Below are 19,675 nucleotides of genomic sequence, written 5' to 3'. Positions count from 1 at the left end.
GGGTGGAAAAAATGGAAAAAATTTAAATTTGAAATATTTCCTAAAATTAATTTATTTTAAAAAAATTTGACGGGGGTGGCGGGGGAAGGGGGGTTGCGGTGAGGGGTGGACTTGCCGGGGTGGGAGGGGGGAGTGGCGTGAAAAATTAAATTTGAAATATTTTTCAAAAGTAATTTTTTTGGGCGGGTAGGGAGTAGGGTTGGTAGGTGTTGGGTGAGGTAAAAAAAAATCTTAAAATTTGAAACATTTTGTGTGAGGGGAGGGGGGAGGGGGGGGAGGGGGGGTTTGGTGGTAGAGATAAAAAATATATTTGAAATTTAAAAAATAAGAAAATTTAAATATTTTATTTTTGAATGGGGAGGGTCGGGTACGGGGTATGGGTAGGGTAAGAAAAAAAATTAAAGGATGAAGTAGAGTTTTGGAAAATGTTTTCCTTAATTTTGGAAGAGAAGTCATTTTCCTTAAATTTGGGGAAAATGAGTTGATTTGGAAAACATTTTCCAAACTTTTTAAACCAACAAAACATGAGAAGATTGAAAAACATTTCCCAGAAAATGTTTTCCTCCATACCAAACACACCCATTAAGCGTGTCAACTTTTACTAGTATCATTTGTCTCCTCTGGTATCCTTCAACGCACAACTTTTTTTTTTGTTTGTTAGATATCTTGAATGTTGGTTGTATGACGGTCAAATTTAAGGAAAATGACTTCTATTTAAAAATTAAGGATTGGACAAGAAAGATTGACCTGTGGCATTTGCAAAAGGACCACCAGTGGGAATCTCTCCACTGAGTTCATTAAATGAGAAGTTCAAGGATTTGAAATACACGAGAGCTTCTAATGACTTTGGAATTTCACCACTAAGATTGTTATTGCTCAAATCCAAGAATTCCAAGGCCAGCATTTTGCCAAATGAATCTGGAATAGGCCCATATAATTTATTATTTGCTAGAGAAAGACTAAGCATTCTATCCAGACCCCCTAGTGTGCTAGGGATCTTACACCCCTAATTGGTGTTGTACTTTCTGAAACAGTCTCTGCAATACAATTTTCAGATTAGACATACTTCAATAAAAAAAAAAAAAATCATTGTGCCACAAAATTCTTTTCAATTTTCACAAGTATATAGCCAAATAAAGATACCTTCCATTTAAGGTATCATCTCTTCTAAGATTTTCATGGAAATCAATTAACACGCAAAAATTATATCATACCTTTTTCAGTCCACTGATGATGTTGCTTTTGTATTCATACGTTTTAAGTCCATATTTATAAATAAAATAAAAAGTTAGAAGCTTTATAGTCATTTGACAGTTTCACCCCAAAAAGAATATGAATTGATTGTATCATGTCATGCTATGACTCTTCACTATCTCATTTACTGCAATTCTTAATTTCCTTCGTAATTCTTCACTCTACCTAATTGGCTGTTGCTATTCATTTTGATGTTAGAGGAATCGTTAAATTTTATTATAATCCCCATGTATATATTAAATTCTTAACCATAAAATTAGCTTGAAAATATCAAACAAAAAAAGGGGAAAAAATGATAAATGCAATTGGAGACTATAGAGATGTGACACATCATCTTGTTTATTGCTACTTTTATATTGTATATACACGTATGTGTTAAGTAAATTGAAAGAGAGAAATGAAAATAAATACAAAAGAAAAGAAAAAGGTTTTAAAAATATAATTAAATTTAGTTGTTTAAAGGATTAAAATATCTAATTTGGACTTTCTATTGATATTTTCATTTTTCAACTTTTGACTTAACAACTTCCACTTTAAGTATATAATATGATATAATTAGTATTTAATGTTTAATATTTAATTTATTTATTTTTTAAAATTAATATTTTGATTTAGTATAGAGGTAAAACGGTAATCCAACTTTGCACTTTGAATCTTCTCACTTATAATAATATATGATATGATATGATTATCGCTAAATCCTTTATTTATTGCAGTGTCACAGTATTTTCTTTTTGCTAGTTTCTATCACTTGCATCCCACCCACCCACTACCCAAAGAATAATTGTCAAGATAATCCTTTAAGAGCCCAAAAGTTCAACAAGTGTAGGCAGCAAGAAAATGTGGAAGTTAAACAAAGTCAAAATCGAATATTCCAACAACTTATGGACTAGGACGTCTAGCCGCGCTTTTTAACCCACATTTGAAGTCCTTATTGAATAATTTGCATTATGTACCCCTAACATATGTACTCTTTTATAATTTCAACAGCGTATCCAGTAGTCCCATAAAGTGGAGTCTGAGGAGGATTATGAGATTGTCTATTTACCTATGTGTTTTGTTTGGTAAAGAGAGAATGGAAGAAAGTCACAATAGAGTTTGCAGCAACAAAACACCTCCAATATCATCTTTGTTAGGTTCTTGTTTCATAAATATGAACGCAGTATTTTTTTTCTTTCTTTTAGTTTTACTTCGTTGCTTACCAATATAATAATTTCCTTAAGATTGTTGTTCATCTTGTATTCCTAAGATACTTAGAACAAAATTTTGAAGAACTTGATAAGAAACAACAAAGTTTAAAGAGCATTTTCAGAACTATAAAATTAAAACCAATAGAGAAAATAGAATCAGAAACAGATGAGAAACAATATACAAAATATTTTTCTTAAAGAATTAGAAAATCGAGTCCACTGAATGCACAGTCTCCCCTTAAGGAAAGTATTCCCCTCAAGTATCCAAAGTTAATGGAATATATCCTCCCTGGATAGAACGATCTTACTCACCGATGTATCGGTATCTAAAACCACGGTGTCAGCGAACCACTCAACGGCAGTAAAGTACACTTATAATACTAGATTTAGTAGTAGTAGAAGAAGTCCAGAAAATTGGTTCTATTAAAATGAGTGGAAATCCCTCTATTTATAGACAACAAATGGTAGTGTGAACAAATGCTTATTGTGCCTTATCGGAAAGGTCACACCCCTTTGAAAAGTTACAACCCTTCGGAAAGGTCACAACCTTTTCTAAAAGTCACAAATTTTCATAAAAGTCACAACTTTTCATTAAAATCACAATTCTTCATCAAAGTCGCAACTCTTCATTTTCCATTCACACCTTTCAAAAACCCTATAGTATTTGTAAGACTGAGGGTGTGTTTGGTATGAAGGAAAATGTTTTCCATGGAAAATGTTTTCTTGGAAAACAAGTAGATTTCTTACTTATTTTTTCATGTTTGGTTGGTGAGTAGAAAATATTTTTTAATGTTTGGTTGGTGAATGAAAAATATCTTTTATTTTTGGCTTGAGACTAAAAAATACTCATTAGGAAAATAATTTTTGATCCTAAAATAATCAACCCTTATAATTGATCTAGGATCTGACCCCGACACCCAAACTATGACAAGACCCTGATGACAGTTCCAAAATTCGACCCTGAGATCTGACCTAGACTTTCGACCCACAAATTTTTATTTCAAAAAAAAAAAAATTGGGGGGAGGGTGTGGCATAAATTTTTTTAAAAAAATTTGAAATATTATTCTAAAACAATTTTTTAAAAAAAATAAAAAAATTGATTGGGGCTGGCGCGAGGGGGCGGGGGTTAGGGGGTGGAGGGTAGCGTAAAAAATGAAAAATTTTTAAATTTGAAATATTTCTCAAAAATAATTTTTTTCTTAAATTTTTTTTACGGGAATGTCCTGGGTGGGGGTATAAAAGATGATTTTTTAAAAAATTTGAAATATTTTTCAAAAATAATTTTTAATTTTTTTTCTTTTATTGGGGCTGGCGCGGTGGGAGGTAGGAGGTAGGTGTGGTGTTGCGTAAAAAATGATTTTTTTTAAATTTGAAACACTTCCCAAAAATATTTTTTTAAAAAAAAATAAAATAAAATTGACAGGAGTGGCGGTGGTATGGGTGGGGTGGCCGTGTTTGGGGGAAGAGGTGGTGTAAAAAAAAAAAAATTGAAATATTTTTCAAAAGCAATATTTTTTTTTTTGGGGGGAGGGGTAGTAGGGGTTGGGTGAGATAAATAAAAATCTTAAAATTTGAAACATTTTTCAAAAATAATTTTGCAATTTTGCAATGCCAAAATCACTGACATGGCCAACCATTTCTTGATCTAGCAAGACATTGCTTGGCTTTAAGTCACAATGCGCTACCGGATTTGAACAACCACTGTGGAGACAGACCATTGCAGATGCAACATCTATCATTATATATAATCTCTGAAATAAATCCAAGAACAAGTTGTGAGAGTATAGCCATTTATCAAGTGTCCCATTGGACATGTATTCCAACACTAAGGCTTTGAAATCAAGGTTGGAGCAACTGATGATGGCTTTGGTCAGATTTCGGTGGCGGAGGTTGCACAACATCTCACATTCTGTATCAAAACTTTTGAATGCACCCTCCAATTGCACATTGAATACCTTTGCTGCCAAAAGAGTACCATCCTTAAGTATCCCTGTGTAGACCTTGCTGAAACTCCCGTTACCAAGCAAGTTGCTTTCACTGAATCCTTTAGTTGCTTGTTCAAGTTCATAATAGGAAATTCTTTCATGACATTTTATCAGAGACACATCACCTTGACCTGCATTCTTTTTTTTCTTTCTCAATCTCAAAAATACAAATGTGATGGCTAATGCAAGAAATAGCATACCTACTCCCAAAACCAATATTGCCTTTTTTTTCTTTGACCTCTTGGGAGATTTGATGACGCATGGTGAAACATGAAACATAGAGTCACCACAAAGTGCATAATTTGACAAGAAAGATTGACTCGTGGCATTTGCAAAAGGACCACCCGTGGGAATCTCTCCACTGAGTTCATTAAATGAGAAGTTCAAGTATTTGAGATACACGAGAGCTTCTAAAGACTTTGGAATTTCACCAGTAAGATTGATATTGCTGAAATCCAAGAATTCCAAGGCCAGCATTTTGCCAAATGAATCTGGAATAGGCCCATCTAATTTATTATGTGCTAGAGAAAGTTTCATCAATCTATCCAGACCCCCTAGCGTGCTAGGGATATTACCATTAAAATCATTTTTTGACAGATAAACTAGTGTTGCAACCTTTAAATTTCCAATCCCCATAGGAACTTTCCCACTTAATAAATTGGACGAAACATTGAATTCTATGAGATTTTGAAGACTCAACAAGCTTGAATGTAAGATCCAATTCAGCCTGTTGTTAGCTAGATAAAGATACCTCAAACTGGTAGCGTTCCCTAAGCATGGCGGTATGGAACCAGAAACTTGATTTCCTGAAAAATCTAATTCTCCAAGATTATATACATTGCACATAACATCTGGTATGGTTCCTTTTATCTTGTTGCCATCTAAGTTAAGTTTTTGAAGGTTCGACAAGCCTTGGATGGTTTTTGGAATATGACCAGTGAACTCATTGTTATCCAGATTCATTATTACCACCATAGTAAGATTACTAATTTCTTCCGGAATGGTCCCCTTCATTTTACAATTTGGTCCATCAAAAAATTGCAGTGAGTCAGAGAAATTCCCAACTGATGCAGGAAAACTCCATCTAGTGGATTCCAACCAAATCTGATTACTCTTAGTTTCCTACAGTTTGTCAAAGATAAAAGGAAGATCAATGTTGAATCACTGGAAAAATTATTCGCAGCCAAGTCCAGAATCTCAAGGTATTCTAAGTTACCAAGTGATTCAGGAATTGGACCTGTGAAACTATTGATTCCAAGATCAAGTCCATTGAGTCTTGTAAAATTTGAGATAGAAGCAGGGATAAAACCACTCATATAATTATCTGCACAGTTAAATTTTTCTACGCGGGGCATTCCACGGCCTAATTCTAAAGGTAGAGTACCTGAAAGACTGTTTGCTTCAAGTGATAAGTTCTGTAGTGCTGACATGTTGAAATTGCTTGCAGGGACTGAACCAGTAAACTCACTGTGGTATAATGACAGAAGGTTCTTCAGATTACCTAGCTCCTCTGGTATCTCTCCTGTCAATGGAAAAAATGTAAGAGTAAATATAGTACTACCGTGTTGTGAACCATGGATTCATAAGGGCCTATTAGATAGAATTGGTGAAGGGGCCTGATTCAGTTGGGATTACTGGTGCCGAGTAAAATGTTTGAGAGTTTTATTTGGGATCCAGGCCCAATTAGCAGGTTTTAGAAAGAAGAGTCCTATGCCAATTATGTTGAAGTTATTGCTTGTGACATTAATCAGTTTCAACCTCTGCAAATGAGCCAACTCTTCTGGCAATTCTCCATAGAAAGTGTTGTCACTTATGTCAAGGGAGACGAGAAATGAGAGGTTTCCAAGGTGTGGAGGAATGGTACCGTGAAGTTGCATGCTAGAAATGTCTAAAGCTGTGACTCGATGGTGGTGGGAGTTGAAAGTGATTCCAATCCAGGTGCAAACAGGACTGGAAGAAGACCAGTTGGTTGCTAAGATGTTGTTAGGACTAAAAGAAATGTGAGATTTGAAGGCGAGAAGAGAAGCTTCATCATTACTAATATTAGGAACAGTAGACACCGATGTATGGACATGAATTAGCAGAATGAAAACCGCAAGAGCGAAGAGAAGATCACAGCTTCCTCCCATAACTATAACTGACAGGTTTCTGATCTTTTTCCTAAAACAAGAATTGGTGTGGCAAGTCAATGATCTATATATATATCTAATGATATCAAATTCATTCGATAACAATGTACACTAGTTAGTGTCTAGAGTGTTTTATGATTAAGACTTTAAGGGGTCGTTTGGTACAAACATTGATAACGCAGGGATTAGTAACGCAGGAATCAGTAACGCAGGGATTACTAATGCAGGGATTAGTAGTGCAGAGATTAAAACTCTACGAATTTTTTGTTTCCTATTATACACTTGTGTTATTTCATGAAATTGAGTCAAGGTAGATAACCGCCGGACAATATTATTTTTTTATAGCATTTTCTATTTCATTTAACTTGCTAAGTTAAATACATACATACATATCATATATCATATATTATCATATCATATATATATATATTATATATTATATATCATCATATATCATATATTATTAAAAGTGAGAAGCTTTTAACTTCAAAGTTGGAAATTACCATTTTACCCCTACTATAAGTTAAAATGTTATAAAATATTTAATTAGTCAAATATTAGAATTCTCAATAAGTTATCTCTAATAAATATTTGTATTCATAACCGAATTTTTATGCAACCTATAATTACAATATTTAATATGTATTAACCTCTCACAATTGAATTGTTAATAATAACAATTATATATATATATATATATATATATATATATATTATCTAATTAAATCAAACATTTAATTAAATATCTAATTAAAAAATATTATTTTGCGCACCTTAAGTAAAAGTTAAATAAAATTCAATTGATTAATTTTTCAATTACATAAATTGAACGGGATTTGGAAGTGGAAAAGTGGTACTTTAATGCTCAGACAAACGTATCCAAGGAATTCACATAATACATGATTAATTGCTTTAAATTAACACATCATGATGTATTACTTTACCTAACTTTTACAATTCCTATAATTTATCTTTTCATTTTCTTTAACTTGACTTATCAAATTCTAACTCTTTTAAATTAGTAACCAATCTTTGTTAATATAACAATCAGTAGAATTTGAATAATTCATTAAGTATTTAAGTGTAGGTTAATAAATACATGATATTATGTTTAAAGGAATTTCAAAGAACATAAAAAAATAACACTATATAAAGGTAACAAATGATTTCCATTTCCTTCAAGTTTTGTTTCTTTAGTTGGCCTTCCTTCTCATTTTCTTTCTTTTCCTTTAATTTTTTCCTTTTGCATGAACTAAAGAAAATGGGAGATGGAGAAACGTGTAGAGTTGATACATGTTGGAATTGAATAATTGTCATATCAATTTACATGCAACATTCAACATTCAACATTCATTGGATGATATATGAAGACCACTATCTCCCTATGGAGTGCTAGCAGAAATTCATGAGCTATGAAAAGGAGGAAGTTGGTTTCTTTGGAAGACTGATTTTAGAATTTTCATTAATTGATTTATTCTTATAATGTACTGTAATTATAATTGTTTACGGCTATAGATAAATGCGACATTATTTGTGTATTTGGAGGGAGTTGTAAAATGATATCTTGTAGCATTGTACTATAAAAGTGGGAACTACCAAGTTAAAAGTTTACATATCTGATAATCATCTTAATTTGTTTGTTATTGTTGATATATTAGTTGGATATCGCAGGTTATATGCCTTCATGGCATCATGTGATTGGTATTGAAAAAATTATTTCGTAATTGTTTGTATTCTGTAATGTGTCTTCATATTTGAATTTACTGATTCATCTCACATATCATTGAATAAAAACTATTTTAGCTACCTCAAAATATAGGTATCTTCACTTAAATAGTCGGATAGATTTACTATTACTTTTTCTAGCCGACATATATATATATATATTATTTATTTATTTTTATTTTTTTTATCCTCCCTTGGTGACTCGAACTCGCAACCTTCGGGTTGGAAGTGAGGGGTGCTTACCATCTGAGCAACTCCCTCTCGTCTTTATATATATATATATATATATTATATATTGATTACATATGATCGTACACATTACAAATGAATTATACATATATAGTATATTATATACTCACCAATTTTATTTTTTTTATAGTTTAATCAATGGATGAACAACTATTTATGTTAATTCTTCAAAAATAATCTTAGTTGCAAATTTTTGCTACATTTATTTTCAAAACTAATATGTATGTATTTTTTAAAATATCATTAATATGGGAAACACGCGCAACGCGCATGCACGGAAACTAGTATTATTATAAGTGGGAAGATCTTAACTTTAAAGTTGGGTTACGATTTTACCCCTTCATTAAATTTAAATATTATTAAAAAAACTAATTAATAAACTATTAAATAATAATTATATGGTATTAATCCATTATATTTCTAGATAGAATTAATTTACAGAATTCTAAAATGGAGTTTGGTAGATGAAGTGTTATTATTAAAAAAACTAATTAATAAAATATTAAATAATAATTACATGGTATTAATCCATTATATTTCTCGATAGAATTAATTCACGGAATTCTAAAACGAAGTTTGGTAGATGAAGTGTTTCGTAACAACAAAAGGCAGTAAATTATATCCTTTAAAAGCTGAAATATCCTTTAACATTAAAGAACAAAAATGTCCTTTGAATTACCTAACATCTTAATATGGCACACATATTTAGATTTTAGTTAGAAATTTTACATAACTTTAACCAATCGAATTCCCATCGAATTCCCATAGATGTTATGTATATCATCAATTTTTAAATGACTTTTATAATTCTTGACTTATAATTATAAATACCAAAAAAAATTTTTCAAAATCACTTTATATTAATGCATACATTTAATTATTCCAATGTATAATTGTCGATGGATGATTATTGGTGGATGTAATTACATTGCTCATCACAATCACTTTATGTTAATGCATACGATTAGTTATTCTAATGTATAATTGTTGATGGATGATTGCTGATGGATGTAATTGCTCATCATATATGCAATAAAAAAGTGGTAAATCTATTTATGATTTTGTTAGCTATTAAGGACATTCCTCCATTCTTTTACACTGGAACTGTTTCTCCCTTTAATTTTTGTTATTTAAAAGCTTTAGAATTCATTACCTATTTTATTGTTTAAGGCCTACTCTATTTCATCTTATTTTTGAATATTTGTGGGATGAACATAATGTACATCTGAAGTTGTATAATTTATTGTGATGCTATAATAATTTAATGGATGTTGATAAATTTTTATATATTCTCTTCAAACATTATGTGAGATCTTCACAACTAATAACTCATGTGAAATTTATAATTTCTTAAAACTCTTTGATATGATTGTCAGATTGTCCATTTGATGTTAAGCTTTAATTTAGTGTTACACTCCTTCTCTTTTGATTACTTAATTTTATGAATAAATATTTATACATATTGTGATTGTATTTAAATCATTTATAAATATTTATACTAAGTAGCGTGCAATACACATATATTTTCTATTTTGAAATTCAATTTTTTCAAAGTATATAGATATCTTGTAGTAATTACAAGGGACAAACGTGCAACACACGTTCCCAAAATCTAGTTATACTAAAAGTGGGAAGAATCTAAGTCAAAAGTTGAATTACGAAAATACCCTTTAACTATTATTTATTTTCTTGAAATTATTTTTAAAAAAAATTCATTTAATATTTATTTTGAGATTCAATGAATTTTGACTGTTCGTCTTAGGATAATTAACACTCCTATTTCCAGCTAGACTTACAATCCAATACTCATTATTAAATTGTAGGTTATTTTTAGCAAGAAAAAACCAACAATCTTTACATCTTCCACGTAGTAATAGTGATGATTTTTCATAATCATAGGTACTATGAAATTTTTAATAATTAGTCAAAATGATTTTTCATTAAACATTTAATATATTTGAATTCTTTTACATATTTTATCCTTAGATTATAGTTTTATTTCTACATTATATTAAATGTTATAAATTGTTTAATAAATTAAATAGTAAATCATCATATTAGTATACATAAATTACCACTAACTCTTCATTGTGTAAAAGTATTTAACTCCTATTAATTATATTCATTATGTTTTTAACTCTCATATCTCATCGATAATCTCAAATGGATTAATATCATATTTATGACAACTCTTTGTGTTCCTCAATGCTATCCTATAAATAGTGACATTTGACACAATAATGTACACACTTAAATCAATTTGAAAAAACATGAGAAAATCTCTATGCTCTCTTCTCTTGTCTCTTTCTATTTGTTTAGTTTGACATTTATGTTTCTTGTTTGTTGTTATTGTACAACTTTCTGTTGTTATGTTGTTATTATTTTTGAGAATTTACCATGGTTTGTTGCTTGTATACATTAGCCTAGCATGTGGTATTTTAATATCCTCATTTGAATATTGAATTTGTGCAATAATTAGTTATTTTTACTTTATGCACTTTTAGTCAATTTTATAGTTAAAGGTATATTCTTTTTATTAGGAAGATATATATGTAGTTCCTATCAAAAAAATGAAGGATTTTTTTTTGTAAATACCAAAGATTTGAAGGGGATAAAATATGTCATTTGCAATACAAACTTTATATGAAGTATTATGGGATGAACGTGCAACACACATTTTTAGATCTAGCTATACTAAAAGTGGGAAGCCACAATAGTAAAAGTTGAAATACTATTTTACCCCTATCTTAATTCAAAATGTTATAAAATATCTAAGCAATTAAATATTAAATAATTATTATATCAAATTATATTAAATACTAAAAATGAAAAGGTGTTTTAAAACGCATTTTAAGAATGTTTCTTCATTCTCCAACATAACTTTTGAGCTTTCTACAGAATTCTAGGTAAACTTTTGGCTTGTGCATGAGGTAAAATTATTATTGGCAAATACATAAGCTAATTCGCCTTTCATAACTCAGAAGAAAAAAGAAAATGATTTCATCAATTACAGAAAATGCTTAAGCATGGAGATCACAGATTAAGGTAGAAGGTTGAAGTGGAGTGTTCTCTTGCTTTCCGAAGGGTTTAGACTTAGTGGTGTCTGTCGTAGTAGTACTTTTATTCTTGTACTATCTTTCTTTTGCTTTCTACTACCAATTATTTTTATGGTGTTTCGGTTATTGCACTTTTTTGTTGTTGTTGTTATTGTCTTGCGAATAAGATATATTATGTCTCTACTTTTGTCAAAAATAAGTATTATCTTATTCTAGAGAAAAATATGATGCATACTTCATTATACATAATTTGCAAATTATAGGATTTGTCAGTGCAATTACTGCCCTCTCATGGTCTGTGCCTTTTGTTTTTCCTCTTTGAACTTGTAGCTTCCAAATTTCGAATATGGATAACCTATTGATTTTATATTTATTTTCTATTTATAATCTATATGAATAAAGTATTGCGAATGATGTGTATATTTTATTTTTCTTCTATTTTTTGTGTGTTTTTTCTCTATTAGACTTCGCCAATCTAGTTTTTATTAAAAAAAAATTATCATTATCGTAAGTATGTATTGTTATTTTGCTCAAATTAGTCATGTGACTTTATTGGAAATGTGGTAACTACTAAATAAAGTTAAAAAATTACCGATAATAGCTTCAACGGAATTGATTTACCGATGGTAGCTTCAAAGGAATTGATTTTAAACATTACAATGCTCCCCTCATTTGGCGTTTCTTGACGCACATTAAAAAATATTACTCACTTCACATGATTTGCATAAAATTTTAATTGTTCTAACGAATCTATAAAAATTCACATGGAACACGTGTCGAGAGACTAGTATATATATATAATAATAATAATTTTGAGGTATGATGTACCACTAAGGAGGTCCTTGATGGCATGGTGTATTTCTAATTTTTTGTTGGACAAATAGATCTTAAACTTAACATAGATTTAAGACTACTTATATTGTTCAATAGCTAAAGCTTATTAAAAAAAATAGTTCAAGTGGTTAATCGACGAACTACATTGAATAAAAAAGAGGAGAAAAAAATATTAGTGAAATCATTAAATTACACTAAACGAATTTGGAGGATTAAAAAGAACATTTATAATTATTTCAATATAAATAAAAAGAAAATCAAATTACAAAGAAATTTAGGAAAATGAATAAAGGGATAGTTTTGTCATTTAGGGGTCTTCTCCAAGGTTTAACAAACGTTGGATTAGTTATCCCTCCATTTCCTAGGGATAAAATAAGACCACATATGGTGTATAAGCAATCCATGGATTAAATAAAATAAAGTAACCAAACAATGTATTAGATGGACTAAATTTTAATCCATGGACTATTCTATTTAATACCGCCTACCAAACGAGTCCTAAGAGTGTTAATTTTTAGTACTCCAAGTTGACTTTGTGAGACTCGGTCAACAATCCACTCATACTACAACAAAAGAGAGAATGGAAGAAAGTCACAATAGAATTTGGCAGCAACAAAACACCTCCAATATTGTCTTTGTTAGGTTCTTCTTTCATAATTATGAACGTAGTATTTTTTTTCTTCTTTTAGTTTAATAACAAAACACCTTCAATATTGTCTTTTAGTTTTACTTCTTTGCTTACCAATAGTATAATAATTACCTTAAAATTGTTGTTCATTATGTATTTCTAAGATACTTTTTACAAAAACTTCGAAGAATTTGATAAGAAACAACAAAGTTTAAAGAGCATTTTCAGAACTAGAAAATTAAAACCAATAGAGAAAATAGAATCAGAAACACATTAATTAGAAACAATATATAAATTTTTTTCTTAAAGAAGAAAATCAAGCTCACTGAATGCACAGTCTTCCTTAAGGAAATTATTCCCCTCAAGTACCCGAGGTTAATGGAATATATCCTCCTTGGATAGAACGATCTTACTCACCGATGTATCGGTACCTAAGACCACAGTGTCAGCGAACCACTCAACGGCAGTAAAGTACACTTAGAATACTAGATTTAGTAGTAGTAGAAGAAGTCCAAAAAATTGGTTGTATTAAAATGAGAGGAAATCCCTCTATTTATAGACTACAAATGGTAGTGTGAACAGGTGGTTATTGTGACTTATCGGAAAGGTCACACCCCTTTAAAAAGTTACAACCCTTCGGAAAGGTCACAACCGTTTCTAAAAGTCACAAATTTTCATAAAAGTCATAACTTTTCATAAAAATCACAACTCTTCATAAAAGTCGCAACTCTTCATTTTTCATTCACACCTTTCAAAAATCCAGCAGTATTTGTAAGACTGAGGGTGTGTTTGGTATGAAGCAAAATGTTTTCTCGGAAAACAAGTAGATTTCTAACTTATTATCTCATGTTTGGTTGGTGAGTAGAAAATATTTTCTGGAAAATATTTTTTAATGTGTGGATTGTGGTTGGTGAATGAAAAATATTTTCAGAAAATATCTTTTATTTTTTGCTTGAGACTAAAAAATACTCATTAGGAAAATAATTTCTTATCCGAAAATCAACCCTTATAATTGATCTAGGATCTGACCCCGACACCCAAACTATGACAAGACCCTGATGACCGTTCCAAAATCTGACCCTGAGATCTGACCCAGACTTTCGACCCACGAATTTTTATTAAAAAAAAATATTGGGGGAAGGGTGTGGCATAAAAAATGATTTTTAAAAAAAATTTGAAATATTGTTCAAAAACAATTTTTTAAAAAAATAAAAAAATTGATTGGGGCTGGCGCGAGGAGGCGGGAGTTAGGGGGTGGAGGGTAGCGTAAAAAATGAAAATCTTTTAAATTTGAAATATTTCTCAAAAATAATTTTTCTTAATTTTTTTTTTACGGGAATGGCCTGGGTGGGGGGTTGGCGGAGGGGGGGTGGCATAAAAGATGATTTTTTTAAAATTTGAAATATTTTTCAAAAACAATTTTTTAAAATTTTTCTTTTATTGGGGATGGCGCGGTGGGGGTAGGGGGTAGGTGTGGTGTTGCGTAAAAATTGAATTTTTTTTAAAATTTGAAACACTTCCCAAAAATATTTTTTTTTTAAAAAAAATAAATTGACAGGGGTGGCGGCGGAGGGCGGTGGTATGGGTGGGGTGGCCTTGTTTGGAGGAGGGGGGTGGCGTAAAAAATAAAAAAAATAAATTTAAAATATTTTTCAAAAGCAATGTTTTTTTTGGGGGAGGGGTAGTAGGGGTTGGGTGAGATAAATAAAAATCTTAAAATTTGAAACATTTTTCAAAAATAATTTTTAAATATTTTTTTTGTTTGATTGGGGGTGGGGGGACTGGTGTGGGGGTAGGAATAAAAATATATTTGAAATTAAAAAAATAAAAAATGTTAATTTTGTTTGTTTGAATGGAGAGGGTCGGCTACGAGGTATGGGTAGGGTAAGAAAAAAAATTAAAGGATGAAGTAGAGTTTTGGATAGCCTGTGTGGGGGTTGCACCGGGGGTGGGGCTGTAGGGTGTAGGGAAGGCGTAGCAAATGAAATTTTTTAAAATTTGAAATACTTTCCAAAAATAATTTTTTATAAAAAAAATTGATGGGGTGGTGGGAGCCGGGGGGTGGGGGGTGGGGAGTGGTATAAATAATTTTTAAAAATTAAATTTGAAATTTTTTCAAAAGCAATTTTTTTGGGGGGTGGGGGTAGGGGTGGTAGGGGTTGGGTGATGTAAAAAAATCTTAAAATTTGAAATATTTTCAAAAATAATTCTTAAATTTTTTATTTTGATGTTTGATAGGGGGAGGGGGGGGGGTGATTTGGGGGTAGGAATAAAAATGTATTTGAAAATTTTAATTTTGTTTTTGAATAGGGAGGGTCGGGTACAGGGTATGGGTAGTGTAAGAAAAAAATTAAAGGATGAAGTAGAGTTTGGAAAATGTTTTCCTTAATTTTGAAAGGGAAGTCATTTTCCTTAAATTTGAGGAAAATGAGTTGATTTTCCAAACATTTTAAGCTAACGAAAAATGGGAAAATTGGAAAATCCGTACCAAACACACCCTGAGTAAACAGTCCAGTCTCCTCCACTCAACACTTTTATCATTTTGTTCTTCAATGTCAATACATTTTTTCCATGGAAATTTTGAGTCTGATAATTCTCAAGTCATATTTCTTTGGCATTATATTCACCATATATATGTGGGCTTTTCATAGTGTTTAAGTATAGTCATAATATTTTCCGACTTTCACATTGTATGATAATCTCCAACTCCAAATGTAATTTGAAGTATGTAAATTATTTTCTTGTAAAGATAAGGATGTAAATATTTTTTAAAAATAGATTGATGTATAAATTATGAAAGGATATGTAGATGATAGGGGTACAAATTGCAAATTATTCATCCTTAGTGTAACATAAACTATATTTTAGAACAGGTTACTGCATTATTGTGGACTGGAAAATGGTTTTGGCTACAGGCAACCTGGAGGCCCTATAGTGTTGTTTAGTCTTCAGAGTGTTTTTTGGTTAAGACTAAAGAGTGTCAATTTTTAGAAAGACTAATTGTAAACTCCAGTAGATGTAAAATCACCATTCCAGCTAGCATATGGTTGAAAGAAATCTGTGATGTTTTGAAAGTGAAAGAGTACATAATATATGAAGTATAAAACTGAATTGACATAGGTAATCAAGCATCAATCATAAGAGGATGGTCTAATTCCACTTAGTGGCAACTACTGACAAACAGGAGCCTGATCTTTTGAAGTGTTGAAAGAGAATCTTCCATACTAATTCTTGCATCAGGTGTCACTAAAGTGCAGCTCAAAGCTAACTCTATGATAGACAACAGACACTGCTTCTTTGCGTCAATTCTTTCATCCTCTAGCTTTACCAAATTAGCATCCACCACCTTATGAATCTCATCTGGAAAAGAATCACTTACCCAACGTCGTATGTTCAAGTCTCCAGTAAATCTTTCATCACCTGGTCTGATTCTTGTAAACGTCTCCATCATCAGGATGCCAAAACTATAAACATCACAGCTTGTGGATACTATTCCATCTTGTCCATACTCTGCAATCATGGTTGAAAATGATCAAAAAAGCTTCCTAACAATTGAGTAATAGGATAAAGCTGATCATATATATCGGGGAAAAGAATTAATGCTTGGGGTATTCTAAAAACATGAGGAAGATGTAAAAGTTTTAATACCTGGAGCAATATATCCAATGGTTGCTATTGTCCTTGTTTGGACAAAAGTCTCCCCTGCACCTAACAATTTTGCAATGCCAAAATCACTGACATGGCCAACCATGTCTTGATCTAGCAAGACATTGCTTGGCTTTAAGTCACAATGCACCACCGGATTTGAACAACCACTGTGGAGATAGACCATTGCTGATGCAACATCTATCATTATATCTAATCTCTGAAATAAATCTAAGAACAAGTTGTGAGAGTATAACCATTTATCAAGTGTCTCATTGGACATGTATTCCAACACTAAGGCTTTGAAATCAAGGTTGGAGCAACTGGTGATGACTTTGGTCAGATTTCGGTGGCGGAGGTTGCGCAACATCTCACATTCTGTATCAAAACTTTTGAATGCACCCTCCAATTGCACATTGAATACCTTTGCTGCCAAAAGAGTACCATCCTTAAGTATCCCTTTGTAGACCTTGCTGAAACTCCCGTTACCAAGCAAGTTGCTTTCGCTGAATCCTTCGGTTGCTTGTTCAAGTTCATAATAGGAAATTCTTTCATGACATTTTATCAGAGACACATCAGCTTGACCTGCATTCTTTTTTTTCTTTCTCAATCTCAAAAATACATATGTGACGGCTAATGCAAGAAATAGCATGCCTACTCCCAAAAGGATGTACAAAACCAATATTGCCTTTTTTTTCGTCGACCTCTTGGGAGATTTGATGACGCATGGTGAAACATGAAACTTAGAATCACCACAGAGCCCATAATTGGACAAGAAAGATTGATCTGTGGCACTTGCAAAAGGACCACCCGTGGGAATTTCTCCACTGAGTTCATTAAATGAGAAGTTCAAGTATTTGAGATACACAAGAGCTTCTAATGACTTTGGGATTTCACCACTAAGATTGTTACTGGACAAATCCAAGTATTCCAAGGCCAGCATTTTGCCAAATGAATCTGGAATAGGCCCATCTAATTTATTATGTGCTAGAGAAAGACTAATCAATCTATCCAGACCCTCTAGAGTGCTAGGGATCCTACCAAAAAAATCATTTTTTGACAGATCAATGAGTGTTGCAGCCTTTAAATTTCCAATCTCAATAGGAATTTTGCCATGCAATAAATTGGATGAAAAATTGAACTCTATGAGATCAGGAAGGCTCCCCAAGCTTTCGGGTAAACTCGAATTAAGCATGTTATCTGCTAGATGAAGATATCTCATACTGGTAACTTTTCCTAAGCAAGGTGGCACGCGACCAGAAAATTGATTACCTGACAAGTATAATGCTCCAAGATTCTTTAAATTGCAGATAGAATCTGGTATGATTCCTTCTATCATGGTGCTCTCTAGGTAAAATTCTTGAAGGTTCAGCATGCCTTGGATAGTTTTTGGAATATGTCCAGTCAAATCATTTTTTGAAAAATTTATCCTTATCACACCGGTAAGATTACCAATTTCTCCAGGAATGGAGCCTTTCAGTTTACAAGTCCATCCTTCGAAAATTTGCAGAAAATCAGAGAAATTTCCAATTGATGCAGGGAAAAAACCTTCCAAGGGATTCTTACCAAATTTGAGTTCTCTCAGTTTCCTACAGTGTGTCAAAGATGTCAGGAAGCTCAATGTTGAATCGCTGACAAAATTGTTCAACTGCAGGTCCAAAATCTCAAGGTTTTCTAAGTTACCAAGTGATTGAGGAATTGGACCTGTGAAACTGTTGATTGAAAGATCAATCTCACGGAGTCTTGAAGCATTTGAGATAGTAGCAGATATAAATCCACTCAGAATGTTGTTTGCACAAAACAATGTTTCTAGGCTGGGGATCCCACTGCCTAAATCTGCTGGTAGATTACCTGAAAGCATGTTTTCGTCAAGTACGACTGCCCGCAGCGCTGACATGTTGAAAATGCTTGTGGGGATGGAACCAGTAAGCTTACAGTCGGATAATGACAGAATCTGTAGTTTCTTAAGATTACCTAGCTCCACTGGTATCTCTCCTGTCAAGTGGGGAAATATATATATATATGAGTACTAAATTGGTGGAAAAGTGAAAAAGAAAAAAATTAAAAATTCTTGCTAGGAGATGTAATACTACCTTTGAAGTGCAGCAATCCAAGGTGTAATTTTGCAAGATTTGTTATGTTGCCTAACTCCCTCGGTATAGTTCCAGTGAACTTGTTTACAGACAATGACAAGAATTTAAGCTTTTTGCACTTTTCCAAGTTTGGTGGAATAATGCCACCTAGGATGTTGTATGAGAGCAGAAGTCCTTCCAAGTTTGGAAGATAGTCACATATAGTTGTTGGAAGCTCACCAGTAAGATTATTGTAGGAAAGAGCAATGATTCGCATGGTTGTAATGTTATAAATTGATGGTGGTATAGAGCCAGTAAGATGGTTACTTTCCAGATTTAAATCAGTCATGTAATGAAGATCACCAAGTTCTCGAGGGATCTCTCCTTCGAGAAAATTTCCCGTTATTCTCAACACTTCCAGCTTTGTTAGATTGGAAAGGGAAGATGGGATTTTTCCGGAAAATTGGTTGCTAGACAGGCACAAAATGCGAAGGTCTACTAACAAACTTAAAGATGTTGGAATGGCACCAGTTAAGTTATTACTTGTGACATCAATCAATTTCAACCTCTGCAAATGAGCCAACTCTTGGGGTAAACTCCCATGGAATCTGTTGTTACTAATGTTGAGGGAAACAAGAAATGAGAGGTTTCCAAGGTGTGGAGGAATGGTACCATGAAGTTGCATACTAGAAATGTCTAAAGCTGCGACTCGATGGTGTCGGGAGGTGCAAGTGATTCCAATCCAGGTGCAAACAGGGGTGGAAGAAGACCAGTTGGTTGCTAAGATGTTGTTAGGACTAAAAGAAATGTGAGATTTTAATGCAAGAAGAGCAGCTTCATCAGTACTAATATTTGGAACAGTAGAGAATGAAGTATGAAGCAGAATGAAAACCACAAGTGCAAAGAC

General features: G+C 32.2%; 1 protein-coding gene across 2 annotated transcripts in view; it reads right to left on the bottom strand.

Annotated features, from left to right (window-relative positions):
• LOC125848624 (receptor kinase-like protein Xa21) overlaps positions 1 to 18,940 on the bottom strand; it is a 23,664-nt gene extending 4,724 nt beyond the window's left edge. Inside the window, exons 1-3 of one of the 2 annotated variants that reach the window (XM_049528517.1) lie at positions 18,790 to 18,940; positions 17,401 to 18,691; positions 4,551 to 4,668 (exon numbers count right to left, since the gene is read on the bottom strand). In XM_049528517.1, coding sequence (XP_049384474.1) covers positions 4,551 to 4,668; positions 17,401 to 18,593 — 1,311 coding nt within the window. In that variant the 5' untranslated portion in view covers positions 18,594 to 18,691; positions 18,790 to 18,940. Of the gene's footprint in view, positions 1 to 4,445; positions 4,669 to 17,400; positions 18,692 to 18,789 lie in introns of both variants that reach the window. The other variant, XM_049528516.1, reaches the window with a different exon arrangement.
• Between the last annotated feature and the right edge of the window lie 735 nt (positions 18,941 to 19,675).

Source organism: Solanum stenotomum, chromosome 12 (assembly GCF_019186545.1).
Source record: "Solanum stenotomum isolate F172 chromosome 12, ASM1918654v1, whole genome shotgun sequence".
Taxonomy (NCBI): Eukaryota; Viridiplantae; Streptophyta; class Magnoliopsida; order Solanales; family Solanaceae; genus Solanum; species Solanum stenotomum.
Note: the sequence above shows the minus strand (reverse complement) of the source record. Positions and strands in the feature narration are given on the sequence as shown.